Source organism: Ammospiza caudacuta, chromosome 16 (assembly GCF_027887145.1).
Source record: "Ammospiza caudacuta isolate bAmmCau1 chromosome 16, bAmmCau1.pri, whole genome shotgun sequence".
In the NCBI taxonomy this organism is placed as follows: Eukaryota; Metazoa; Chordata; class Aves; order Passeriformes; family Passerellidae; genus Ammospiza; species Ammospiza caudacuta.
The window spans coordinates 2,996,887-3,022,862 of NC_080608.1; the positions used below are offsets into that span (position 1 = coordinate 2,996,887).

General features: G+C 56.0%; 3 protein-coding genes across 3 annotated transcripts; all 3 read left to right on the forward strand.

Moving 5' to 3' along the window:
• Positions 1–327: 327 nt before the first annotated feature.
• On the forward strand, positions 328–13,245 carry LOC131564908 (histidine--tRNA ligase, cytoplasmic). Its single transcript, XM_058815524.1, has 13 exons — positions 328–600; positions 1,313–1,402; positions 3,004–3,123; positions 3,283–3,378; positions 4,078–4,203; positions 6,871–6,978; positions 8,602–8,700; positions 9,731–9,824; positions 9,966–10,093; positions 10,176–10,418; positions 11,528–11,644; positions 11,995–12,141; positions 12,757–13,245. Exons 1-13 carry the CDS (start codon positions 523–525, stop codon positions 12,814–12,816), a joined length of 1,506 nt encoding a protein of 501 aa, XP_058671507.1. The 5' UTR covers positions 328–522; the 3' UTR covers positions 12,817–13,245.
• Positions 13,246–19,753: 6,508 nt separating this feature from the next.
• Positions 19,754–24,007, forward strand: APBB3 (amyloid beta precursor protein binding family B member 3). The gene is made up of 13 exons (XM_058815360.1): positions 19,754–19,802; positions 20,732–20,922; positions 21,241–21,317; positions 21,570–21,627; positions 21,807–21,947; positions 22,297–22,424; positions 22,540–22,545; positions 22,627–22,741; positions 22,826–22,913; positions 23,056–23,139; positions 23,268–23,383; positions 23,507–23,686; positions 23,786–24,007. The coding sequence occupies exons 1-13, from the start codon at positions 19,754–19,756 to the stop codon at positions 24,005–24,007; spliced, it is 1,455 nt and encodes a 484-aa protein (XP_058671343.1).
• Positions 24,008–24,077: 70 nt separating this feature from the next.
• On the forward strand, positions 24,078–25,769 carry SRA1 (steroid receptor RNA activator 1). The gene is made up of 5 exons (XM_058815488.1): positions 24,078–24,221; positions 24,470–24,595; positions 24,749–24,963; positions 25,148–25,256; positions 25,367–25,769. Exons 1-5 carry the CDS (start codon positions 24,197–24,199, stop codon positions 25,582–25,584), a joined length of 693 nt encoding a protein of 230 aa, XP_058671471.1. The 5' UTR covers positions 24,078–24,196; the 3' UTR covers positions 25,585–25,769.
• Positions 25,770–25,976: the final 207 nt, after the last annotated feature.

Genomic DNA, 25,976 nt, shown 5'->3' on the forward strand with positions numbered 1-25,976 from the left:
AGTTTGTGGGTTCCTAATCCTGCAGTCCCTGTTTGGCCATTTCCGTCACTGGAGGTGGTGGTGGCACTGATGGATGCGGTGAAGCTCAAGTATAGGATCAGGTGGAACTCGAGATTTGGGAGGGGGAATCCGTGGTGTGTTGGGGACCTGCCAGCTCAGGGAGGGGGCAGTGGAAGGGACCCTCGACCCTGTTCGGGCAGCGGGGCCGTTCCCGACCCGCGGCCGATCCCAGCCCGCAGCCGGTGCCGGTCCCAGCCCGCAGCCGGGCGCTGCCGGCGGGCTGCGGGGCGCCCTGGAGGAACTTGAATCCCATCACCGCGGGACACAGCGAGCAGCTGGAGCAGCCGCGCAGGTCGGGGCGCGCGTGGGAACACTGTATTTTTATACATTAAACAAAAACCCCGATAATAAACCCAAACCGCGCCCTCCGCCTTTCCTTTCCCCGCGGTGGCGGCGCTGCGCGTGCGCGGCGGCGGCGGCGGCGCGGGAATTGCGCGTGTGCGGGGCGGGCGCGGCCTGGCTATGGCGGAGGAGGCGGCGGTGCGGGCCCAGGCGGAGACCGTGCGGAGGCTCAAACAGGACAAGGCCGATGCTGACGAGGTGCGGGAGCTCCGGTATTCCCGGAACAGGGTGCTGGGGGAGCAGCACTATGGCTGGGAGCGGCGGGGAATGAGAATGGGGCGGTGTTGGGACGGGCGAGTGGGGCATGAGGGAGCTGCGGGCGCCGGTGCTGGGCTGGGAGAGGGCGGCGGGGCTGAGGGTGGGGGGAGAACTGGGAGTGCCGGTGTGTGAGGGGGGCTCCGGTGTCAGGGGACTCCCGGGCCAGGGCTGGCGGCATTGGGAAAAGAGGGGCCGGGAAGGGTGGGAGTGCAGCGCTGGGAAATGGAAGGGCTGAGGGTGCAGAGGAGACTCGTGGTGGGAAGCGGGGATAGCGGTGCTGGATTGAAGGGAAGGATGGTTGAGACGAGGATGCTGGAACGGAGGATGCTGGAACAGCCGATGCTGGTGCGTGTAAGCAGGAGCTGGTGGTGGTGGGGATAGGCATGGGGAGATAGCTGTGAGTGGTAATGGAGGTCGTGGGAGTCAGGGAATGGTGGGGGTGTTTGCGTTGCTGAGCTAGGGGTGCGTGTATGAGAAATGGGAAGTGGGAGCAGGGAATGTCCCTCTGGTTGCTGAGAAACTGGGAACAGTGGGTGTATTGTGGCTGTGGAGTGCAGGTGCGCTGGGAGTGCTGGGGTTGAAGGTACTGGGGAAGGCATGGGCTGGGGCTGGTGGGTTGTCTTATCCCCAGCTCCTCCTTCTCCATCCCCAGATTGCAAAGGAAGTGGCAAAGCTGCTCGAGATGAAGGCACAGCTGGGGACAGATGAAGGGAAGCACAAGTTTGTGCTGAAGACCCCAAAGGTAACTCCCCTCTCCTGTGCCCCTCTGTGTGCTTGTCCTCCCCCAGACACACAGCCAGCACCCCCACACATCTGTGAGCCAAGGGCCAGCATGGCCACACCTGCCTTTGTTCACATTTCTGTTTCCACTTTCACTTTTAGCAGCGAGGGGGAGAGGGATGAAGACATTTCCTGACAACATTCAGCCCAGATACTCACACCTTAGAGACTTCTGGGTGCTTCTGTGACATTCCAACCACCGCTGGTGTGATCAGGAAATTCCTTCCTAATTACTGTGGGCCCTCAGTGTGAGAGGGCTCATATCTGTCCTTGGTCTGAGGGGCTCATTTACTGAACAGGTCTGGCCAGCTGCTGGAATTTGTGTCCTCTTGTGGAAGGACCCTTCCTTTACAAGTAGTTTTTCAGCCTCCAGGCCCCTGAAAATATTGTCCATAATGCAATTTCTGCTGAAATACTTTGTAACCTGAATGTTTCACCACTGGCAGCTGATCAGAGACCACCTGCTCCCATGCTGTGCTGTGGAGACAGTTGTGAATCTGTTCACAAACAAGCCAGGCTATGGTGGTGCCACTGACACAGGAAATCATAGACACATGGGGTGCTTTGGGTTGGAAGGACCTGAAAGTCCATCTTGTTCCACGCCCTGCCATGGCAGGGACACCTTCCACTATCCCAGGTTGCTCCAAGCCCCTCCAGCCTGGCCTGGGACACTTCTAGGGATGGGGCAGCCACAGCTTCTCTGGGCAACCTCACAGAGAAGAATTTATTCCCAATATTTAAAAGTCTCAAAACTGTCCCTTGGTCCATGTCCTCTATGATATGTTTTGTTGAATGTAATTGTGGTGTCATGCCTGGAAAGTGAAAGGGTATTTCACTGTTTTAAAGTAGGAAGAAAGGGGTTTTGCAGCTCAGTTATGTTTCCAGCCTATCTCAGGCTTGTCAAAGGCAGCTGAAGGCCATCTGAGTGATCTGTGTGTGGGAGTTCTTCCTGCTGCCTAACAGGTTTTATGAAGTGAAAGTTGGAGGTCTAGCTAATAACAATGATTTTTATGTTACTGAGAGCATGAAGGTGGTGATTGAAATAATTCTGTGATCCTTGACACCAAAGAAATGGAAAGGGTGCATGGCCCTGTGAATATAGACAGACATTTCACAGGTGTTGCATTTTGAAAGGTGATTTTTCTCTCTGTTTGGAAATTGCAGAGCTGATGGTTGTTGCACAGTTTCAGAGTATGTCTGTGCTCTGTTTCCACCTTTGGGGTGGCTCACTGGGCAGGGTTCTGGCTAACAGGTCTGTGTCAGAGCTGAGGACAGGTGCTGGTTGCACTGTCAGGCTCAAAAGCACTGAATTCTGACTGCTGGATCTGTTTTATCCCCTTTGTTTCCTGTACTGTGAAACTCCTGACTTAGGTTTCACTCTGCAGACCATGGCAGACTCTGTTTGAGCTGTGTCCTGATGTTTTCCAGCATTTTTAGTGCTGTTTACCAATATCTGGTGTCTGGAGCTGCTCTCTCTGGCTTTCTTAGCAGTATGGCAGCATCCTTCTCATGTCATGCCTCTAGCCCAAAGTGTGCTTTGCTCCTTTTGTTCCCTCCCCCCAGGGCACCCGGGATTTTGGCCCCAAGGAGATGGCCATCCGTGAGAGGGCCTTCAAAGCCATCATCTCCTGCTTCAAGCGCCACGGGGCTGAGGTCATCGACACGCCGGTGTTCGAGCTGAAGGTGGGTGAGGACACAGCAGGCTGGCTGAGCAGCTCAGAGTGCTGACAGCTGAGTTTCCTTCCCTTCCTAGGCATTCTCCCTGTTTCTCCTTGTTTTCTGTGTGCTCTAGGGCTGATCCCTGTCACTGAAGATGCTGTTTGTTTGTGTGTTTTGTTGTAGGAGACACTGACAGGGAAATACGGTGAAGACTCGAAGCTCATCTATGATCTAAAGGATCAGGGAGGAGAGCTGCTGTCCCTGCGCTATGACCTGACAGTATCCTGCCACAGCTGGTGCTGAGGGGCCTTGGCAGCCCTCCTTTTGGGGCAGCACTGTCCTGAGGGGGAGGAGGGACCCCAAACTGACAGGAGAGCATGAGCAGGCAGTGTGGTTCAGTGCTGCAGAACCCTTGCTTGGTTATTTATTCTGCATTGCTTCTGTTTGGTGAAGGAATGCTTAGAATCATGGAGTATCCTGAGTTGGAAATGACCCCAAGGATCATTAAGTCCAACTCCTGACCCTGCACAGGACACTGAGAGCATTTTCCAAATGCTCCTTGAGCTCTCTCAGTTCTGGTGCCATGACCACTTCCCTGAGGAACCTGTGCCCATGTCCAACAACCCTCTGGGAGAAGAGCCTTTTCCTGGCATCCAGCATCACCCTCCCCTGACACAGCGTCATGCCCCATGTGTGTGGAAGTACAGAAGATCTGTATGAGTGTGGTTTCTCCCAGGCAGGGTTCCCAGAGCAGGCTGCTGCAGTACCATGTGAGACTGAGATCCAGCCCAAGGTGCTGCTGGAATAATCCTGAAGGGACACTTGGAGGCAGCATGTGCAGACCTTGGGGAGCTGCGATAAATCCAGCTGTGTCTTATCAGTTCTTTGGTGGGTGGGAGGCAGTGAGGACCCAGCACTGCCTGTGAATGATAACAGGGGGGTGATCCCTTCTGGTGTCCATCCTTAGCTCTGTCTCAGGTGCCCTTTGCTCGCTACCTGGCCATGAACAAGATCACCAACATCAAGCGCTACCACATTGCCAAGGTCTACAGGAGGGACAACCCGGCCATGACCCGCGGGCGCTACCGCGAGTTCTACCAGTGTGTGAGTGTGGCTGTGGGCAGGGACACTGCTGGGACAGGCTGGGCTGGGCACTGCCTGTGGGCACATGGCACTGTCAAAATAACAGCTGAGTTACCCTTCCCTGTGCCTGTGGAAAGCTCTGAAGTCTCGGGGCCTTTCTGGGTCGCTGTGACCCCGAGATTGTTAAAAGTCTCTTTTCCCAGCCTGAGCACTTGAAGAATGAGTCAGGGCTCTTCAGTTCTCGGTCTCAAGGTTGTTTATTGTGTCTTACCTATAAAAAATTTCCTCCTGCCCTGCTGAGGTCCATCCAGCAGGACAGTTCCAGGCACTCTGCCTGCCCCTGGGGCAGTGTTATGTCTTTATACTAAAAACTACATATACCATGTGTACTTTACATATACCATGTTTACTTAGGTATTACTTTCCAATACCTATCACTTATGTTAGACAGTGAGCTTCTACTATAAACCAATCTGTAAGTGCCAACATCACAGCAGAAGATAGAGGCCAAGAAGAAGAAGGAGAAAGGCTGGACATGCCCAGATCCCTCCATCTTGCCTCCTGAACCCCCATAGCAAAAATCCCAAAATCTACTTTTCCACTCTGTGATAACTTCACTGTTATTCTACCTAAACTGTTGTGGCTTGCTGATCTTCATATAAGGTTGGTAACTTGCTCCACGGGTCATAATCAAACCCACAGGTGTTTTGGGCTCTGTGCCAGGGTCTCTGAGCCCCCTGGCAGGGATCTTGACTGTCCAGGACAGCCAGAGGGATGTTCTGGATTCCCACACTGAAGGATCCACCAGTGTGATCCTTCAGTGTGGGAACCCAGAACTAAAGATCCTTAGTGTGTCCTTATGAGTGTGAAAAACACCTGGAGGGTGGGAGAGTGGGTATGACAGCTGTGACACAGTGCTGGCATGGTGTGGAACTTTGTCAGAGCCCCCAGGTATCACCTCCTTTGCACTGCATGGGAGGGCAGCTCCTTGCTCCATCCCATGGTGCTTGCTGGATGGGTGGTGGGGAAGAATTTCCTTCTGATCCCAAATCTGGAAAACAGTTCAGCTCTGGGTGTGTTAGCAGGACACACCAACCAGGCAAGGCAGTAACATACCGTACTTCCCTTCCATGTTGAGTCAGTTTTAACTTCAAAGGAAGGGAAAAACCCAGAGGCCAAATAACAGAACAAGTAACAAAGCAATTTCCTTTGTTCCTCTCTCAGGGTAGCCCTAAGGAACAGCTTTGCTCTGCTCTACTGACACAGTCCCCAGGGACTCATATTGCAAACAATTTATTTTGTTTGAGAATATCCCTATTTCATTATACAGCCCCTGGGAATACCTTCCAGCTTTGGCTTGGTGATTCCTGTTTCCAGATGACTTGGGGTCATTGCCTCCTGTCTCATCTACTCCAAGATCTCACTCCTAGGATAGCTAGAAACGGTCTTCTAATATCCAGGCTAAATTTATTTGTATCTGATTGTTTCCTTCCTCTAGTTTAAAGAGTTCAGCTCTTAAAATACTAGCTATCATCCCTTGATATGTATTCTTCCCCTTTCCCAGGTAAACGTTTGGAAAATGTTTAGAGAAATCTTCCCCTCTTTAGACCATATAAATCAAGCTCTGTTACCTCTGTTACCTTCTCTCCTTGGATATGTTTTCATTCTTTTCTCAGCCTAGGACCTTTTCCTGCAGCTTTTCTTCAATATAATTCACCAGCCCCTGTTTTGGCTTTTTTTTTTTCAGTGACATTTAATCTGTGCCATTTGCAGTGATATCAGCACTTTCCTGACTTCCTGTACACTTCCTGTACTTCCTCACCCAACTTTCCCAAGGATTGCATCAGCCCTTATTGCACTCAGCTAATCAGGAATTAACTGTGTGATCCCATCTCTTCCTCCAATGCCCCAGTTTATGTTGAGAGCTTGGTGAAGCCCTCTTGAAATATATCCACATAATGAAAATTATTCTTGAACCCAAATTTTCACAGAACACTTTGCATTTGGGGATTCCTAAACAGGAATTGAAGATGGGCTCTCTTGTTTCTTCTGTGTTTCATTTCTCTCTGAACGTTGATGGTGTTTCAAATCATGGGATCCCAGCCTATTAAAGCTTCTTGATGTTGGGCTTTGGTTGTTCTGTGTTAGTTCATGTGGTGATCTCTGGTGGAGACCACTCAGGGTTCCTGATTGCTTTTTGTGTCTTAGCAGTTGAAACTGGTTTTACTTCTCTTGCCTTCCCTAATCATTAACTTGGTTGGCATGTGTGTTACAAAAAGCATCCTAAGAATCAAGGTGAAACATTTGGCATTTAGGTCATAGCAAATGAGAAGTAATTTTCCCTCTTCTTTCTGGTTCCTCTTTTTTCTGGTTTCTTTATTCTATTTATTTACTGCTGCTCCTCCTTTTTGTTGTTTTCTGAGGATCTCTGTTTCAGAGTATCACACAACAACTGCAGTGTACAAACTCTTTGAAATGCAGTGGACATGAGAGCACTGCTGCCTGCCATGGTAGAGGTCCTAACCCACGTCCTGTCCCTTCTGGATTGACTCTGTAAGGGATAGTGCTCCCTCACATCCCAGTTCTGTAGGGTTTTGTACACAAGCTGCTGTTCCCAGCAGTTGAAGGTGTTTTTCTGCAGCCATGCTGAGGTGCTGAATTGCTCACTGCCTTTTCCTGTGCCCCCAGGACTTTGACATTGCCGGGCAGTTTGACCCCATGATTCCCGACGCCGAGTGCCTGAAGATCGTGCACGAGATCCTCAGTGACCTGCAGCTGGGGGACTTTGTCATCAAGGTGAGACTGGCTGGGGTCTCTGTGCCATGCTGGGAAGCAGTGGTCATTGTTCTGTGCTTTTACACAGTGGCACCTGCTCCCACTCTAAGGCCTGACCCAGAAGTTTGTCCTTCCTCTCTGCCTGGAAGCTTCCCCTTGTGCTAAAGATTGGACCTCCACTTGGATTTGCTTTGAGCTGGGAATGACAGGAGTTTTCCTGAGGGTGCAGCTGACAGTGTTTTCTGCAGAACTAACCATGGTCCCTTGCAAAATTCCAGCAGCCAGCTACAATGATAGAATGGTCTGGGTTGGAAGGGACCTTAAATATAATCCAGTTCCATTACCCTGCCATGGGCAGGGACACCTTTCACTATCCCAGGTTGTTCTAAGACCTTTCCAGCCTGGTCCTGAACACTGGCAGGAGTGGGGCAGTCACAGCTTCTCTGGATAACCTGTGCCAGGGCCTCACCACCTCTATAATAAAACATTTATTCCTAATATCTATCTAAGCAGGTGATTGTCACATTCACTGCCTGCAGTAAAACAGGCTCTGGTCCAGGATATCCTGCCCTTATCTGCTCAGTGTGTGTGGTATTGCCTGCAGATTCCTGCCTTTCCACCAAGTCATTTTTGGAGCTGAAGCATTTTCTAGACCAAGAGTTGTGCCCTACTGTAGGCTGAGCCTGCTATCTGCTTCCAGACACCTCTGTTCCCTTGGGATGGTAGCAGATGGTGCTTGATGTGTAGGTGAGGCAGGATGAGAAGGGTGCACAGGTGCAGTAGAGCAATGGGTAGGAGTGCTGGATGCACAGGAGACAGTGGGATCTGTGAGGGACCTGGAGCTGGGCCATTCCTGGGCACTGCAGGCTGGATGTTGTGTTCCTGTTGCAGCCCCATGGAGCAGGGGCCAGGTACTTCCCCTTGCACCTGTCTGGGGTGAGATGAAGGAACTGGGTTTGGGCAGTGGTGCCTTTGAGAGTGCAGACACTCCTGCAGTGGAGAGCAACAGAATAACCTGCTGTGGTTATTCTTGTCTCCCACAAGGCACTTTATCGTTCATGTTGATATTAGAGGATTCCAAATTCCTGTGCAGTTTCTTTGTTCCTAACTAATTGTAGACATTCTCACTACCCATGGAAGTGTTGAATGCAGCTGAGTCTTTGGCCTTAACTCTTACAGAGCATAATTAAGCTATAGAATTCACTATACTGTCATGAAAAAATAAATCCTCATTGATGATTTAATATAACCAGATGTCCCTTTTCTTTTAGGCTGACAGTGTAAGGTAATACTCTGAATTCGTCTCCTTGGCTGTGGTCCATTCCTGAGCTGTTTTTACATGTCCACACGAGGGGACTCAGAGGCCCTGATGGGTTTTTTTTCTGTTGAGTGGAGGTGTCTGTGGCTCTAGAAGGAAGTGTGATGACTCTGCCCAGGCTTGGTAGATGTCAGTTGTGCTATTTGCTCTGCTCTGGGAAGCTCAGCTCCCCAAGAATGGGAAACAAAAATTACAAATAGCAAAAAAAACCCTTCACATACGTCTCCTATATTCTCTTCCATGCTTAAAACTACAGGAGAGTGAAGCAGAACAAGGCTGAAGCATCTGCTTGAGTTCATAATTCCTGATGTTCTCCCTTTCCCCAGGTGAACGACCGGCGCATCCTTGATGGGATGTTTGCAGTGTGTGGGGTCCCGGACAGCAAATTCCGAACCATCTGCTCCAGTGTTGACAAGCTGGATAAGGTATGGGCTGGAGCCCCAGGCTGCATCTGCTGCTGCTGGAGTCTCAGTGAATGAGCTATGGTCCATGAGAATTGGCTGCAAAATGCTGATAAGCATCCAGTTGTTCCCACCTTTCCCTGCAGGGGATACATGCAGGGCACAGCATTCACATAGTAAGAGTGGATCCTCTGTTTTGTTATCCACTATCCCATGAGGTCCTGATAAAAAGAAAGGTGGGAGGGGAAAAATGCTATTCACATAGGAGGTTCAATATCCAAATCTTCACCTGCTCAAGGTGTTGCTGCTTATGAACCAGGCTCATGAAAACCTGCACCAAATTAGGCTAGGGCATGTTAAAAACAGCAGCTTGTGTGTCATCACATGTGGTCATGGTTCTTTGTTGAAGGGTGAACTACCTTTCCCTGTGGAGGACTCATCAGATGATTAAATGAAAGCAGCTGGAGGGGGTCTCACTCACAACCCTGTTAGCAGAGATCCATTGCAGAGGCATGACCAGAGTTTGGAGTTTGGGGCTGTGTAAATGTAGAAAAGCAGTGGGAAAGGAGCGCTGGGCTTCTTTCTGATGGGATAATTTCCTTGTGATTTATCTGGATGAGATCAAGATGCTGGTTCTCTGACTCGTGGTCAGTGGGAAAATGGCAGTATATTATGGTTCCATTGGGTTTTTTCCATTACCCAAGCAATAGCTCACACCTTTGCAGGTGATTTCCATGACCAGCAACACATTTCTGAGTTGTATTTATGACTAAGTACCTAACTAGGGAAATCACAGCAGCAAGATTGGTCTCAGACTTGGTGGTTATACAGTGCTGATATTTGATTCTGGTCAGAAATCAAAAGGTATTTTTATAGGTTTGAGATACAGACAGGCTGTGCAGAGGTACAAGAAATGGAGTTATGCACACATGACTGTGCTCTGAGAGCTGCTACTTCTCTCATCCACCTTCTAACCATGATGGTGGGATTCTGCCATGCAGAGGAAAGCCCCTGTCCCTGGTGCAGTGGCTGATGTCCTTCTCTCCCCTCACAGGTGCCATGGGAAGAAGTGAGGAGTGAGATGGTGGGAGAGAAGGGGCTCTCTCCCGAGGCTGCCGATCGCATCGGGGAGTATGTGCAGCTCCACGGTGAGTGAGCACCACAGGGTGCTGCCCTTGACCCTGTTCAGGGCTGGGCATGGAAGGTGCAGGGCACAGCCCTGGCTGGCTGGGGGCACCGTGCCCGGTGCTGGTGCCCTGGCACAGCTGAGGCACGGCTGGTCCCCACAGGTGGGCTGGACCTGATCGAGCAGCTTCTCCAGGACCCACAGCTATCCCAGAACAAGGTGGCCAAGGAAGGGCTGGGGGACATGAAGCTGCTGTTTGAGTACCTGACCCTGTTTGGCATCACGGGGAAGGTGAGGAGCTGTGGGGCAGGAGGGGGAGCTGCCCCGCCGGGCCCCGAGCGGGCGGTGACGGGGCCGCCCTTGTGCCCCGCAGATCTCCTTCGACCTGAGCCTGGCGCGGGGCCTGGACTATTACACGGGGGTGATCTTTGAGGCTGTGCTGCTGCAGCAGGACCACGAGCACCTGGAGGAGCCGCTCAGCGTGGGCAGCGTGGCCGGAGGCGGCCGCTATGACGGGCTGGTGGGCATGTTTGATGCCAAGGGCCGCAAGGTGCCCTGCGTGGGGGTCAGCATCGGCATCGAGCGCATCTTCTCCATCCTGGAGCAGAGACTGGAGGTGGGTGCCTTCGGTGCTGAGCTAAGCATGGTTAATCCCCCACTCCAGCAGATGCTGAAGTTTGTGTTCCTTGCCCCAGCCTTTGGAGAAACCAGCCAGGCCTCTGCTGTGCTCTGCACCAGGAGTCAGAAGCAGGATATAACCTCCAGTTCTCTCTGGCCTGGTGGGTGGTATCTGGGGCTCCCGCTCAAAACAAGACCCTTCTTCTCACAGCCCCCAGACATGGCTTCTCCAGCTGCAGCTGGTGGGGGCACTTTAATCCTCAGCAGGGGCAGGTACCTTAGTGTTCCCCACTGCATTAGGCATCCACGTGAGCCCACATCCTCCTTCTAAGGCAGCAGCCTCACACATCCATTTGTCCTGCCTGTGGCACTACAGAGACCAGACAGGTACCACATGTTCCAGGGCAGGAACAGCAGTGCCTCTAGGGGTTTCCCAGATAGATTTTTCCTCATCCCTGTCCTCAAAGTTGTACTGTTCTCCATTCCAATCAATGGGTGTTAAATAGGTCTTTGTAAGCTCCCAAAATGGGCTACATATCCCCTCCCCCAGAAGCCTGGTGTTCGTTCTCTCTTGGCAGCCAGACGCAACTGGAATTTCTAAATAGAAACTGAATTCCTCCCCCACCACCTCCAGTCCTGGCCAGGTTTGTTCCTTTGCAGGTGACCTTTTAAAAGCTTCTCCCTTCAGCAAGGCAGCAGGGAAATGCCACATGGAGTATCCAACATCTGCCACAGGGGCTGGTGGAGCATTCAGCCTGCTGCTGTTTAACCCATAGTTTCACCCTCAGCTGAAGAGCAGGCAGCTGCCTGTGTCTACCTTCTCCTGGGTGTGTTGCTTCTGAACTGCTTGGTGCAGATATTTAGGAGGCCCTTGGGTGTGGAGAAACATGAGGGAGGCTGTGTTAAGCACGCACCATGGACAATTGATTCTGCTCTAGGATGGGATCTGTGGGATCTCTCTGACTCTGAGTTAAGGCTGTTGATCCCTCTGAGCCCAGCCCTTTTCACTGCTAGATTGATGGAGCTGAGTGTTTACTCATCCTGCTCATGGAATCTCAGGTGTCTTGGTGTGTCTGTGGCATCTTCTGGGTCTTGTCCCCTCTCCAGGCCTCTGAGGAAAAGATCAGGACAACAGAGACACAGGTGCTGGTGGCTTCTGCCCAAAAGAAGCTCCTTGAAGAGCGACTGAGGCTCATCTCTGAACTGTGGGATGCTGGAATCAAGGTATGACTGGCTGATGGCAAAGCCAAGAGCTGCCTGGTTCACTCTGTCTGGGAATGGAGCAGATCTGGCATTGCTGTGGGAAGGAGTTACAGGGAGCAGGTGGGGAGCAGACACTGCCTTCCTCAATGGAGCCTTCCTCTTCTCAGTGTCCCAAATCAGGGCTGAGCAGCAGGACTTGGTTAGCCCTGTAACTGCAAGGTCTTGTTGAAGCTGGTGCCCAGCCTTCTCCAGGAGTCCATCCTGTCCCCACCACACAACCTCACACTCACCAGACTGGCCCAGCAGTGCCTGCTTGAAGGGCTCCAGTGAAACATCCCAGTCTGATGGTTTGTGCTCTGGCTTTCTCCCAGGCAGAGATGCTGTACAAGAAGAACCCCAAGCTGCTGAATCAGCTGCAGTACTGTGAGGAGACAGGCATCCCTCTCGTTGCCATTGTGGGTGAGCAGGAGCTCAAGGATGGAGTCGTCAAGTTGCGGATCGTGGCAAGCAGGGAGGAGGTACGGCCTGTGGCACGGTGGGGTTGGCTGTGTGACCCTGCAGCCCAACCCTGCAGACCCAGTGGTGTTTCCAGCAAATTCTGTAGCACCCCATATTCCAGTTCCTTGCAGCTTCCTGGAGTCATGAAGTGCTGTTGTGTCCAGCTCTGGGGAGTTTCCTATCATGTGGCCTCCTTGAACTGCTCAGTTCAGGAGCCTGGAGCATGCAGGGGTGATTCAGTGGCACTCTTGGAATGAGTGAGACAGAGCTTGGTTAGCCCTGAAATGCAGGGCTGCTCTGTGCCTGTTACCTCAGGACAGATTCCCAAAACGGGCAGCACTGGAATCAGTGCCTCATTCACTAGCTAAGATCACTGCATGGATCAGTAACTTAGGAGCCAATAGGAAAGTGTGGGAAGAGCAGCATTCTTAAAACCATCATGCAGGAGAGGGTTTACTGGGGTTGCTGGTGTGTGCCTGCCCTTACAAGTTCAGCTCTGTGGCTGCTGCAGCCCATTCAGTCCCTGTAGAGAGACTGGGGACACCTTGGTGTGACCTCCTGAGACACAGGGCCACAACTGGTGACATGTCAAGCTGCTGGAGTTGTATTGAAGGAATTTTTCTCCCCCTGTGTAGGTCAATGTTCGAAGGGAGAGCCTGGTGGAGGAGATCAGGATACGAACGAGTCAGTGTTAACCCTTCAGATGCCTCTGCTCCTTTGCTGGATTCCAGCTGACAGATCTTCTGTAAACACCTTCACCAGGCTGTGCAGCAGTGGGTGGGGTGTCAGGGTGACTTTGAAAGCTGTATTTATTCTTGTCTTAAGCCCTTCCTTCCCTGGTGGGAGCCAAGAGGCTGCACTGACTCCTGTGCCAGGCCCTGGCCCTTGAGAATGTTGCTGGAAAGATGTTTTGGAAGTGGCTGTGGCAGATGCTGGCTGCACGAATGCTGCAGCGACCCATGGAACCCCATGCTGGCAGCAGATCCCGGGGGTTTGGCTGCAGCTTCTTGTTCCCATCACTTTGAATAACCATCCCAGCCCATCTCTGTGCTCTGGCTGCAGGGGGTGACCTTATCCCCAGCAACATGTAATGGCGCTGCTCCCAGAAACATAATAAATCTGTCTGTCCCCTGCTGTGACTCCTGTCTCTGCCTGCTGCTCGGGGCAGAGATTTGCTCACCTGCCTCGTTAAGCCCAAGCTGTTCTTTAAAGGTCATTGTGGATGTTTCTGCAGCCAGAATGTTTTCTCCTCTCTCTGGATACCCCTGCCAACGCCTGTGACAGGTGCAGAGCCAAGCCCCCACAGCCAGGTGGGGCTCCCTGAGCGACCTCTCAGTCACGGGTGTGGCTCAGGGTCTGCGCCCCAGCCCCCTTCCCTGCTGAGCCACACATTTTGCCTGATGTCCCCAAAACAGGTCAGTTTTTAAACCTGTGGCTCCCTAAACAACGGTTAGACATGAATAAAGAAACAATGCATCTTTTCTGTGGAAAGGACAAGATGGGAGTGGCAGGGTAAGAAAGGGCTAGGAAAAGGTAGAACAAGGAGGCAGAGGGAAAACAAGGCAAGGGAAGGAAAATTAAGGCAAGGAAGGAGTATGTAAGGCTTCCCTTGTCAGACCTTGCCAGCCTCTCCCTTGCCCCGTACGCTGTCGAGAGCTCTGTGAAGGGTTCTAAGGTTGCCTCGGTCCCAGCGCTGCGGCTCTCACCTGCAGTCGTCTCCGCCCTGCTGCATTGGCACCGACACTTACCTGTGCACGCTATTTATACCCTCCGGCCGGCACAGCGCTGCCCGGCCCAGCCAATCACAGCCACAGGGTGTGCCTGGCCCAGCCAGTCCCGGCCCGCCAGTTCCCGCCCCGTTCATTTCCCTGAGCTCCGCTCTCCCCTCAGGCCCTGCCTCTGCCGCTCCGGGAGCCGGCCCCGCCCGCTCCCCGCCGTCCCCTCCTTCCCCGGGGAGAGCTCCCAGCCGGGACCTGAACGGGAAGCCCCCGCCGGCCCTCCCCGGGCCCCAGAAGCACCGGCCGCGGGCTGCCGCAGCGAGGCCGGAGAGGCGCTTCGGGCGAACGGGAAGGCGGGGCCTGTCTGAGGGGCGGGGCCGCGGCTGAGCGGGCAGAGCTCGGCGGGAAGGCGGGCGGATTGACAGGGCGGCCGTGATTGGACGAGGCGGAGAAATACGGGCCGGGATTGGCGGTGCCGGGCACTGCCTCCGTCCGGGTGGGCGGGGCTTGGGGTCTGTGGGGAGCGGCCGAGGGGAGCCGGGGATGTGAGGGGGCGAGGGCCGGAGGGCGAGGCCGGGAGCCCTTCCCGTGGGTCCCGTACCTCCAGAGGGGGCCGGGGGCCCTTCCCGTGGGTCCGGGTACCCTCAGGCGGGGCCGGGAAGGGTCAGATAAACAAGGCATGGAACAGGCGGGAAGGGAAGGGAAGGGAAGGGAAGGGAAGGGAAGGGAAGGGAAGGGAAGGGAAGGGAAGGGAAGGGAAGGGAAGGGAAGGGAAGGGAAGGGAAGGGAAGGTGGGCGTGGTGGACAAGGCAAGTGAGAGCTTTGTAAGGCAAGGAAGGAAGGATGGGGCAGGTGAGCCGTAATCAATGGAGGGACAAGGTACATAAGGCAATTGAGGGAGTGGTTTAAGGGTGAGGTGAGGCAGTGCATGGGAACAGCACAAGCTCGGGGCAGAGGGAATGGAAAGCTGCCCTGATGGAAAAGGGCCTGGCAGTGCTGGCTCACAGTGGCTGAACATGAGGCAGAGTGAGCCCCAGAGGGTCAGGAGACCACGGGCATCTGACCTGTGCCTGCTGTAGTGTGCCCAGCAGGACCAGGCCAGTGAATTCCTCTCTGCCCTGGGTGAGACCACACCGGCAGTGCTGCATCCAGTTCTGAGCCTGTCACAGCAAGAAAGAGTTTGAGGGGCTGTTGTATGTCCAGAGAAAGGAATGGAGCTGGGGAAGGGTCTGCAGTGTCAGTCCTCCGAAGGAGCTGGAGGTGCTCAGATTGGAGAAAAGAAGACTCAGAGACCTTCCTGCTGTCTTCACCTCCCTGAGAGGAGGGTGAAGATCAGACCCTTCTCCCAGGAAACAAGGCACAGGATAAGAGGAAATGGCCTCAAGCTGCACCAGAGGAGGTTCAGGTTGGACATCAGGAGGAATTTCTTCATGGAAAAGATGGATAAGTGCAGGAACAGGCTGTCCAGGGCAGGGGTGAAATCACCATCTCTGGAATTGTGCACAAAACAACTGCACCCAGCACTCAGTGCTCCAGTCTGGTTGACAAGGTGGTGATTGGTCACAGGTTGCACTCAATGATTTTTGGAGGTGCTTTTCAACCTTAATACATTATAAAGAGGGCAAAGAAGAGCATTGGAAACCACCTTTGCTGATCTTCTTAATTTAGAATGTTTAATTACATTTTTAGACATTAATTTCTGTTTGCAGTTACACTTTTCTAAAAGTTGTGCATGTCAGCATTGGGCTGTTGAAGTAAAAGCTTCCAGCAGGGTTAAAACTGGGAGCACAGATAGTAAATATGAATTGAACCTTTCTAGTAAATGAAGCATCTACTTTCATCATTAAAATTAAAAGAACCCCAGATTTTTTGTTGTTGTTTGATGGCTCCGGTAATAACCAAAGAAAAAAGAACAAACATAGTGCAATACAAAATATGAAACTTCAGTGATTTCAGACATTGCCTCAGTGGGCTGATTAACTGTTCAAATGCTTAAACATGCAGAAATGTAGGTGATAATCTGTGTTTTACCTTTACAATAAGGCCAGTGGAGCTTCCTCATCATAAACTGCTGAATAGAAGTATATTGCATGGTCTTCAACTTAGAAAATTAAAATTAAATAGTGCTCTTATTAAAATGCTAAGTAATAACACCAGGCACTAATTCTTATCTGATTTAAATGAAGACAAAAGATATTTCTGAAGTGGAAGTTTGATGCTGATGCAACATTTCCCCCATAAATTTATACCACTTAAGGTTTATGTGTTTCCTTGTGATGCTTTTTAGCATGTACCCCAAGTCTTTTCTCATCATAACTATGAGGTGCTGGAACTAATTAATAAGAGAGCAGTACTGCTGCAAGGGAGGTCATTTAGATTTTAGTTTAAAGCAGTCAAAACATGCTGAGAACCTCTTGATATAGTTTCACATCTCTAGAAGGAATCCTGTGAATTAGCAAAGGAAAGCAGCCAGTGGACACTGCTGATCCAGTGGTTAAAGAGCTGCAGAGCTCTGACTGATTTCTGCACTAACCCAAAGCTGTTTGGGGCCTGAGGTGGAAGCATCAGAACTGTCTCCAAGAAATTAGATTAAGCCAGGATTAGCATTTACTGCACTAACACTCAACATTTTAGCTGCTGATTTTGAGTTCCTTTGAGAAGTTCCTCACATGAATTGTTTGTGTTCCAGAGTGTGTGCGCCTCAAACGGGCAGGGATGGATTTCCTCATCCTCAGTCCCCACCCCCAGCTTGCTGAGATGGGTTAGGAGTGGGTGACAGCAAATTTAAATGTGTTATCTGAGTGTGTGTGAAGCAGCTTGAGAAGTCAAAACTATGGATATTCTGCACTCTGTATCATAGGAGAGGTGTGAAATGAGCAGAGGATATTAACAGCATTTCTTTAAAAAACTTAGAGAAGAGGCAGTGCTCCAGAGAGCTCTGTGGGCTATGGGATGGAACTGCATGTTCCAATTAAATCCATGGTGCCAACAGCTCACACAGCTCTGAAACCAGTGCTGTTTACAGGCACTAAAACAGAAAAAAACCCAAAAAGGCTTATTGGAATTATAGTTTCAAACGTGATACCCTGGGATTTTTTTCTTTAGGGGGTTGACTTGGACTTGTCTTAGTTCATCTTGTGGCCTCTTCCTTTTGTCTCTGCTTGACTTGCACAACTGGGGTGGAAATAAGTGATGGTGGAAGCACAGAAACAGCTTAAACTGTGTTTTTTTCTGCCAGGTGGGGTGTTGGGACAGGGATATTTGATACTACAGATAACTGAGTCTGGGCTGCATAACATGATCTTGGGTTTCCAATAGCTGAGAGGAAGGCAGTGGAAAAGCAGAATTGTTACCTAATATTTCACTTGATTTCTTTATGAAGGGTTTTCATAACCTGAAAATTATTTATTTGCTACATCAGAAACATCCTTCTCCAGAGTGAATGAAGACATGCACCAGAAAAATGACCTGATGGAAAGTGGATCTTTTCTTTGAGGGGGATTCTGTCTTTTGTCTCAGGAGCAGTGCAGAGAGAAACCTTGTATGTTCATCTCCTGGAAATTGGCATAAACAAAAGATCTGGTTGGGAGTCAGTTATCTATTTTGTTATCTTGGGTAAAAGTGAGCTGGATCTGCTGAGATCTGGATCTGATTGCAGCTGTGGAGTGTTTCATGTAATGAGCTGTGGAGTGTTTCATGTAATGAGCCTCTTTAGGAGACTTTTGATCTGCAGCTGACAGATCTGAGACCCCACGCTGCTCCAAGGAAGCGTGTGAGTGGTTTTTTATCTTTTTGAGGGAAGTGTCAAAGGGGCTGAGAGATCCCCCTGATGTTGTGAAGAGATCTAGCTGGTGTTTGTACTAGGAAGGTCAAATTCAATCTTTACAAGGAGGAATCTTATTCCCCTTCTCCAGGATTTCATCATTCAGAGCAGAAGAAGAATTTTGGGTTCTAAACCCAGCACCAAAAATGACGCTTGCCACTGTACTTCTACTTCAGGCACAAACCAAACCAAGCCCAGATCTCTCACTCTTCAGAGCCAACACCAGAAAATGAGTTGTAGATGAGATGTCTCACACCTTTCCCTGAAAAGTATAATGGGTATAGGCTTCCCTTATCCTTATCCTTACACTTTCCTTATCCTTTTGCTCTTGTGAACCACCAAAATGTTCCCCCTCTCACACAGGGAAAGATGATGCACAGAAGAAAGATGATTTAATGAGGGTCTAGGACAGCCTGCAGTGCTGGAACATGCTGCTGAGGCTGGCAAGCAAAGCTACCACTGCCCACACACCACCAGAACATTTTCTCTCTTCTCTTTCTGCCTTCCTCTGCTTCTCCTCCCCTGGTCCCTCCCTTTCCCCTTCCCATGGAACATCCCATATGCCATTCCATACAATCCATGGGTTCTGCTCTGCACCATCCCCAAATTCTCCTCCCTTGCTCTGATACCAGCAGGGCCATCATCACCCTTAAGCTTCATGACATTGCCAGGAGAGAGTTGCCTTCACCTTGGTGGGCTTGGATGAGCCAGAGGAGTGGGGACAGTTTGTGTTGGGGTTGTTGCCTCCTGCCTGATGAGCTGAGTGTGGTTTTTGAAAGTGAAACGTGTGTTGAGAAAAGGACATGGAGAGATGTGCAAGGAGATAATTTATAGAAGATACCAGAGCACTTCCAGCCACCATAATCAACTTGGTCCTGGTAGGGAACTGGAAAAGGTGGAAGTCTGGGGAAAGCAGAAGTCAAGGTGAGACCTGTAACCCCTCAGACACATCTGAACACAGGGAACCACGAGCCTCCCCTGCCCTGCTGTGTGGAGTTGGGTTTGGTTAGGCAAATAATGTCCCAAGGACACAGAGCTTGAATGGAGTGTTAGAAATCTGACTAGCTCTAGATAGATGCAGAAGAAAAAAAGACTGTATCCAAAAAAAAAAAAAAAAAAAAAACAAACCAGCTGCCAGCAGGAGAGAGAAATTTGTGCACAAGTGCAAAACTGGATTATGGAGCTGGTGATGTTCTCTGGCCAGGTGAGCAAGGTTGAAATGTATAAAGGAGAGGAGGGTGTCTCACAAAATCAGGGGCATGCTACCCATGGAATGCATGAATGAGGCCAAGAAAAAAAGAGGGGGACCAAGCATGGAAAATTAATTCTGTACAGCCAAAAACTGCTCTGAAGAAGAAAAGGTGGAAAGGCCATGAAGGACTGTCTGGAGAAGCCACCTACAGCAATCTATCTTGGAATATTTCATCAGGTACCTGTAGCTTGGAAGGACTCTTTCCTGAGCAGTACTCAGGGAGCTTCATGGGGAATTCATGTGTACAACAAATGTCTCCAGAACTTCTGCTCCTGTGTGCTGATCATTAGCCAAGATAGAATGGAAAGAAGTCTCAAACTGGAGATGCAAAGCCCTTGGCCCCTGGTGAGAAGGGGAAGGTAACCAGCACAGACATTTGGGTGCCTTCAGCACTGGCTGACGGAGGCTGGACACAGACCTGGGCATGAATGGACAATGAACATGGGATAAGCGTGGGTGGAGAGGAATGATGGTGATCTGTGGGGACAGGGAAGGGAATTGAGGAACCCTAAGAGTGGGTGGAAGGAAAGGGAACGAACCTGAGAGCACAAGGGGCTGCCCTGGCTCTGCTGTCTGTCGCACTCAGAAACCTTTCCAGCCCCAAAATCCCCTTCCCTCCTCAGGATCCCACCTCTGCCCCGAGACACACACACACCCCAAGGGCCCGGCCCTCCCCGCCCTTCCCCAGCTCCGTCCGGGCCATCCCCCGCGCCCCCCCGGCTCTCTGCAGCCCCCGCCCCGGCCCGCCCCGGTCCCGCCCCTCCCGCCGCAGCCGCCGCGGCTCCGGGCCTGGGCAGGCGGCGGCGGCGGGGGCGCCGCGCCGGGCGGGCGGCGGGGCCATGCTGGGCAAGGATTACATGCTGGCCATCGTCCTGGTCAACTGCGACGGTGGGCACGGCGGGCACGGCGAGCACGGCGGGCACGGGCACAGCCTGCGGGCTCGGGGGCGGGCTGCAGGAGCGGGGATGAGTTGTGGGGCTGGTGCCGGGCTGTGGGACTCGAGTTGGATTGAGTGGGTCGGGTCGGGTTGCGGGGCGGGGGTCGGGTTGTGGGGCCGGGGTCGCGTTGCTGGGCCGGGTCCCGAGGGTGGGAGCGGCGGCCGCGCCCGGCGCTGTCCGCGGTGCTGATCGGGGCCCGCGGTGTCCGGCCCGGCCCGGCCCCGCCGCTCCCGCCCCGCCAAGGTCGCCGGGAGCCCACCCGCTTCGGGGGCACCTCATATCCACCTCGGTATCTCCCCAGCCCCGGAGCGCCCCCACCTTCCCCGTCCCGGAGCCCCGCCCGGCCCCACAGCCCGGCCGGTCGGGGCGCGCCGCCCCCGCGGCCCGGGCTCGCTCCGGCCGTGCTGCGCCACGGGCTCGAGTCGGTGCCCGCGCAGGGCTGGGAGTGCGGGGCCGCGGCGATCGCACCCTCCGGCTGCAGCCCCCGGGGCACCCTCCTCTGCCCGGACCCCGGTGTGTGTCCCGGCCCCTCTCCCGGCCGAGGGCAGGGGGACACTGGGCTGGCGGCCGCGGGCCAAGCCTGAGCCTGGTGCCCCGCAGGGTTTCCGCCTGGCAGGCCCAGGCTGCCCCTGCTCTCTGTGCCCTGCCGAGGTTCCGCTGTCCCCCGGGAGCAGCGAGGCAGTTCCCTGCACTGGGGTCTGTCTCTGCTGCAGCCTCGCTGGCACCGTGCCACATTCCCTTGCCAGCCTCCTCTCCTGGCCCGTGCAGCCAGAGGCCACTGCAGGACCCTTCTGCTGCTGGGCAAAGCTCTTGGCTCCTCAAGGCAACTGCGGGATCTTTCTCCCTACCCTGTATCTCACACACTCCCTCTCTGCACAGACAACCTCTGGAGCGACCAGAGCCTGGAGACAGACCCTGACCTCCCCCCGGGCTGGAGGAAAATCTGTGACTCTCTGGGTACCTATTACTGGCATGTGCCAACAGGCACGACACAGTGGCAGCACCCTGCACGCAGCACCGGCCCAGGAGGGCACACGGAGGCTGATGGAGATGACACTCTCCATGGAAGGGTAGGGAATGTGGGCAGGGGTGTGAGGGCTGGTGTTGGATTCCACCCCTGGCAGAATCCTGCTGAAGGGCCCTCTGGGCATGACTTGTCCAGCCTCCCCTTGGAGCTCCCTGTCTGTGTGACCCTCAAGTCCTGCTCAGCACATCTGGGGGTTGAGCCCTTTGAAAGGCTTCAGCAGGTCCCATCCTGGAGCTCATCCTAGCAGGACTCAACTACTCAGGATAGTCACAAGCTTGTTGCAGTCCTGGGAGGGAGGACTCCTACCTGGTGCCTCCTGATGCCTCTCTTGCAGCTCTCACCCCTTTCCTCTTCTCTCCAGGAATGCCAGGGCCCTGCAGCGAAGCACTCGGGGAAGGACCGGCCCATTCCCAGCCCCATGGCTTCGCTGTCCCGGAGGTAGGGATGTCCTTGTGCTCTGCTGCCTTGTCTGTGAGCTGCCATTGATCCCTGAGCAGTGCTGGGCCCTGGTGCTCCCCCCAGAGCAGCCCCCCCTTTGCTGAAACCAGCAGGACCACGCTGGGCACCCCCATGGGATGCTTCCCAGCTGGTGGCACGGGGGTCTGCTGGTTCCAGGGCATCCTGATGCTTCCCTGGGTGCCCCAGGAGCACACAGAGGGAGCTTCCCCTCACTGCCCCGTCCCTCTGCAGGCACTCCCTGTCCTGGCATGGAGATGACTTCCAGCACAGCGCAGAGCCCGGCTCCAAGGTACTGCACCCGCCAGCTTCACTGCCGCATCGTGGGCTGTGCTGGCAGAGGAGGAGGAGGGTGGCAGCTGGCAGGGACGTGGATGGGAGCCAGGGCAGGGTGACCACTGTGGCACAGTGAGGCGTGGGGACAGACGTGGCTGTGCCAGGGGCACTGAAGCCCCTCGTGTCCCTGCTCAGTGCTTTGCTGTGCGCTCTCTGGGCTGGGTGGAGATCCCCGAGGAGGACCTGGCACCTGGCAAAAGCAGCATCGCTGTCAACAACTGCATCCAGCAGCTCTCCAACAGCAAGGGCCAGGGCTCTGCGGACAACCAGGGCGAGGTAAGAGCCTGGGATGGTGCTGCCAGGCAGGGTCCCACCCCAAGGCTGCTGTTGCTGAGGCTGGACTGTGCTGGATGGGAGCAGGTAGTAGAGTCAATTCTCTACATAGGGCATCCATCCGATGGTCCCAGGTGTAGAGCAGGTGGGTGTGACAGGGCTGTTCCTTGGGAACACTGCCAGGGTGCCTGGGTGGGTCCCCACACAAGGGAACGGTAACTGGGAAGGGCAGGGCTGACCCCACAGCTGGGGCAGAGCAGGCTGCTGGGGCAGGGGTTTGCCCACACAGGGGCTGGGTGCTGGGGATGCCCAGGCTGTCTGCCAGGCTGAGGGAACAACTGCCCCTCTGCAGGGCCAGGACCTAGTGATGATTCTGAAGAAGGACACCATGAGCCTGGTGGACCCCCTGGACCGCAGCCTCATCCATCGCCAGCCCATCCTCAACATCCGTGTCTGGGGCGTTGGCTGCGACAACGGCAGGTGCCAGGGGCCAGGGCACAGCTAGGGCCGGGGGGGTGGCTCTGCCCACCTGGGGGGAGGCACCCCAGCAGTGACCTGTCCCCTCTCCTCCCTCCCACTGCCACCACGGCTGCAGGGACAGGTAAGGGGGCACAGGGCTGGGAGGGGTACAGGCAGGGGCTGCCTCTGTCGGGGTCTCACTGCCTTGCTCGTGGCCTTGCAGAGACTTCGCCTTCGTGGCCAGTGACAAGGACACCTGCGTCCTCAAGTGTCACGTCTTCCACTGCAATGTGCCTGCCAAGGGCATCGCCAAGGCTCTGCATGAGATGTGCTCCAAGGTGGGATGCAGGAACCCCGGAGGGTGTGAGCATGGCCGGGGACCTCGGGCGTGAGGGAGGCTCCGGGATTCCCGTCTCTTGCAGATCGTGGCCGAGCGAGCTGTAGCGAGCAGCAGGCTGCCCCGCGCCGCCACGCTGGAGCCCATCTCCACCGAGGACCTGCCGTTGCAAGGTACCGTCCCCTGCATTGCCGGCTGCTCCCCCTGCCCACAGTCCGACTGTGAGCCAGAGCCCTCTGGCTTGTCCGGCTGTTTCCCCGGGGTCCTTGGGGATGCTGGGGACACAGCGGAGGACACACTCTCCCGTCCTGGCAGTGGATATCCTAGAAGCGGTGAGGCAGTCGATACAGACCTACGAGGCCCTGTACATCGGCAGCCTGCCCGTGCCCAGGGCCATGGGTAAGCGCGCTGGGGATGCTCAGGAAGCCCCTCCGTGCCCCGGCGCAGCCGTGCCCTGGTGTTGGGCAGCTCCTGCCCGGCCCTCGCCCGCAGCCGGGGCCGGTAGGATGGGGTGTCCCTCTCCCCAGGGATGGATGTGTTGAACGAGGCCATCGAGAAGCTGACGAGGCGCCTTGGGCGGGAGAACTGGACGCCCTCTCTCATCTACGTGTCGGACACGGCCATGAGGGTGCACCCGGCGCAGGTGGGGAGGGAGCAGGGGGCCGCGGCCGGAGCGGGCACGGCGCTGTCCCCGGCAGAGCGGTCCTGGGGGGCGGCGGGGCTGCCCGGGCCAGGGCTGGATGGGCCCGCGGGGTCCCCGCAGGAGCCCGAGGAGGCGGCGCACATCTGGGAGTGCCAGGTGCGGTACGTGACCTTCCTGGGGGTGGGCCGGGACGCGCACACCTTCGCGCTCATCGTGGACACGGGGCGACGCTTCCAGTGCGCGGCCTTCTGGTGCGAGCCCGACGCCGGCACCATCTCGGAGGCGGTGCAGGCCGCCTGCATGGTGAGCACCGGCGGCACCGCGGCCGGGCACGCCCCGCCCCGGGGAGGCCGGGCTGTCCCCGGTGCCGAGTGCCCCGCGCTGCCTCTCGTGTCCCCGCAGGTGCAGTACCAGAAGTGCCTCGTGGCCGCCGCGCCGGGGACGAAGGCGAAGAGCGCGGCCGGGCGGGGCCGGGCCGGGCCGGCGGCCGCGGGGGACGCTGCCCGCGGGGCGGCCAAGGCGGGGGGGGGCGGCGGCGGGGCGGGGGCCGGCGCCCGCAAGCGGGGACTCTTCTCCTTCCTGGAGGTGTTCCGCCTCCGCCGGGCCCTCCTGCACAGCCCGTAGCGGGCCGGGCTGGGGCCGGGGCCGGGGCCAGAGCCGCCAGGGAGGAGCTCCCGGCCCCAACCCCGACCCCGGCCCGGCCCCGGCCCCGAGCGCGGCCCCCGGCGGGGCGGGGACAGGCCCGGCCCCGCCCCTCCCGCCCATCCCCGCCTCACGGGCCGGAAGGGGCGGGGCCGGGCGTGACGTGGCGGGATGGCGGAGTCCTACGTGAAGCCGGGTGAGGGGGCGCGGGGCGCGAGCGGCACTTCCGGTGCGGGGGGGCGTCCCGGTCCCGGGATACCGCGGGTCTGCCTGGGGGGGCTGCGGGGCCGCCACCGGGCATCGGCTCCGCAGGGCTCCGTGTGTGGGAGGACGCCGGGGCCGTTCCGGGTGCGGGGAGTGCCGGGAGGGACGTGCCGGAGGGTCCCGCCTGGCGCGGGGACTCCTCGGTCTCCTCCGGTCTCACGGCGCCCTTCGCTGCTGCAGGGAACCAGGAGCGCGGCTGGAACGACCCCCCCCAGTTCTCGTACGGGCTGCAGGCGCAGGCCGGGGGCTCCCGCCGGACCCCGCTCACCCGCCGGGCCCCCCCTCCGCCCGCGGGGGCACCCCCAGGTCAGCACCGCGGGGCCCCCCAGCCCCTCACCTTGCCCTGCCAGGCCTGGCCGAGCCTGCCGGGACCCGCGGCCCGGCTCCCGCAGCCGCCCTTGTGCGGGGCCCGGTGCCAGCCGCCTCCGAGCTGACGGGCTCGGCGCCTCTGCCCTGCAGGTGCCCCCCCGGGCCCGCCCAGCGCCCCCGTCGACCCCGCAGCGCCGCCGCCCCGGGCGCTGGGGCCGCCCCCGCAGGGCTCTGCCGGCGCTGCCCCGCGGGCTGAGGGTCGGCCCAGCACGGCGGGCCCGGAGCAGGAGGAATGCAGCGTGTCCGTCGACACCGTCCTTGCCCCGCTGCGGGCAGCCCTGGACTCCTGCCGGGCCACGGTGCAGGTGAGGGCTGCGGCCCCTCCCGCCGCCCTGAGCCGCGGTGCCGGCGGGACGGCAGCCGGGGCAGCCAGGCAGGGGCTGCCGCTTCCCAGGAGACCTGAGGGGGGAAGAGAGCCACGCCTGTCCCGGGGCTCCCCAGAGCTGGCGGGGGCACATCCCCTCACGCCCAGCTCACCTCTCCTTCCAGAAACAAGTGTGCAATGACATCGGGCGGCGGCTGACAGTGCTGGAGGACGCGTGGGCTCAGGGGAAGCTGTCGGCACCAGTGAGGAAGAGGATGAACCTCCTGGTGCAAGGTATGGGGTGAAGGGGGCTGCTGATGCACCAGCAGCAGGCCCCGGGGCAGAGGCACCCGCGGGAGGGCGAATCCTGCGCCCCTGACGGGGCTGTCCCCCTGTCCTGGCAGAGCTTCAGCAGCAGCACTGGGACGCAGCTGATGAGATCCACCGCTCGCTTATGGTGGACCACGTGAACGAGGTGAGCCAGTGGATGGTGGGCGTCAAACGCCTCATTGCTGAGACACGGGACCTGCCCACCAGACAGACGGACAGCAGTGCTGACACCGAGCCCGGGACTGAGCCTGTGACTGAGCCCCCGACCGAGCCGGAGCAGGAGGAGCCCTGACGGCAGGGACGAGGCTGTGGACTGTGAGCGGGGCAGCCCCTACCCAGGGCCACCGGCAGGAACAGGCCGCTGCTGCTGGAGGGAGTCTGGGGACCCCCTCTGCCTCCCAATCCTCATCCAGGAAAAGGGGATTTTAATCATTGCGACATTTTAGTGGCGATTCATTATGTTTAATAAACAGCACCAACCTGCCCCCTCCCACAGTCTCCCTGAGGGTTCTGGCACTGACAGGTCCTGGGGCTCCCAGGGTCAGCAGGAGATGGGAGTGCTGGGTGAGGCCATGGCTGCTTCATCAGGCTTGGCCATGTCCAGGGAAGAATTCAGCATCTGGCTGGAGCAGGCAGTACTGTGTGTCCCTGCTGCACTGCCTGGCAAAGCATGCCCCTCATCTG

Coding starts and splice junctions, on each gene's coding strand:
- APBB3 (XM_058815360.1), top strand. CDS start 19,754: ATGCTGGGCAAGGATTACATGCTGGCCATCGTCCTGGTCAACTGCGAC. Junction 20,923..21,240: donor ATGACACTCTCCATGGAAGG/GTAGGGAATGTG, acceptor TCTTCTCTCCAG/GAATGCCAGGGCCCTGCAGC. Junction 21,628..21,806: donor GCGCAGAGCCCGGCTCCAAG/GTACTGCACCCG, acceptor GTCCCTGCTCAG/TGCTTTGCTGTGCGCTCTCT.
- LOC131564908 (XM_058815524.1), top strand. CDS start 523: ATGGCGGAGGAGGCGGCGGTGCGGGCCCAGGCGGAGACCGTGCGGAGG. Junction 3,379..4,077: donor CCCTGCGCTATGACCTGACA/GTATCCTGCCAC, acceptor GCTCTGTCTCAG/GTGCCCTTTGCTCGCTACCT. Junction 12,142..12,756: donor TCGTGGCAAGCAGGGAGGAG/GTACGGCCTGTG, acceptor CCCCCTGTGTAG/GTCAATGTTCGAAGGGAGAG.
- SRA1 (XM_058815488.1), top strand. CDS start 24,197: ATGGCGGAGTCCTACGTGAAGCCGG. Junction 24,222..24,469: donor GGAGTCCTACGTGAAGCCGG/GTGAGGGGGCGC, acceptor TCGCTGCTGCAG/GGAACCAGGAGCGCGGCTGG. Junction 24,964..25,147: donor CCTGCCGGGCCACGGTGCAG/GTGAGGGCTGCG, acceptor CTCTCCTTCCAG/AAACAAGTGTGCAATGACAT.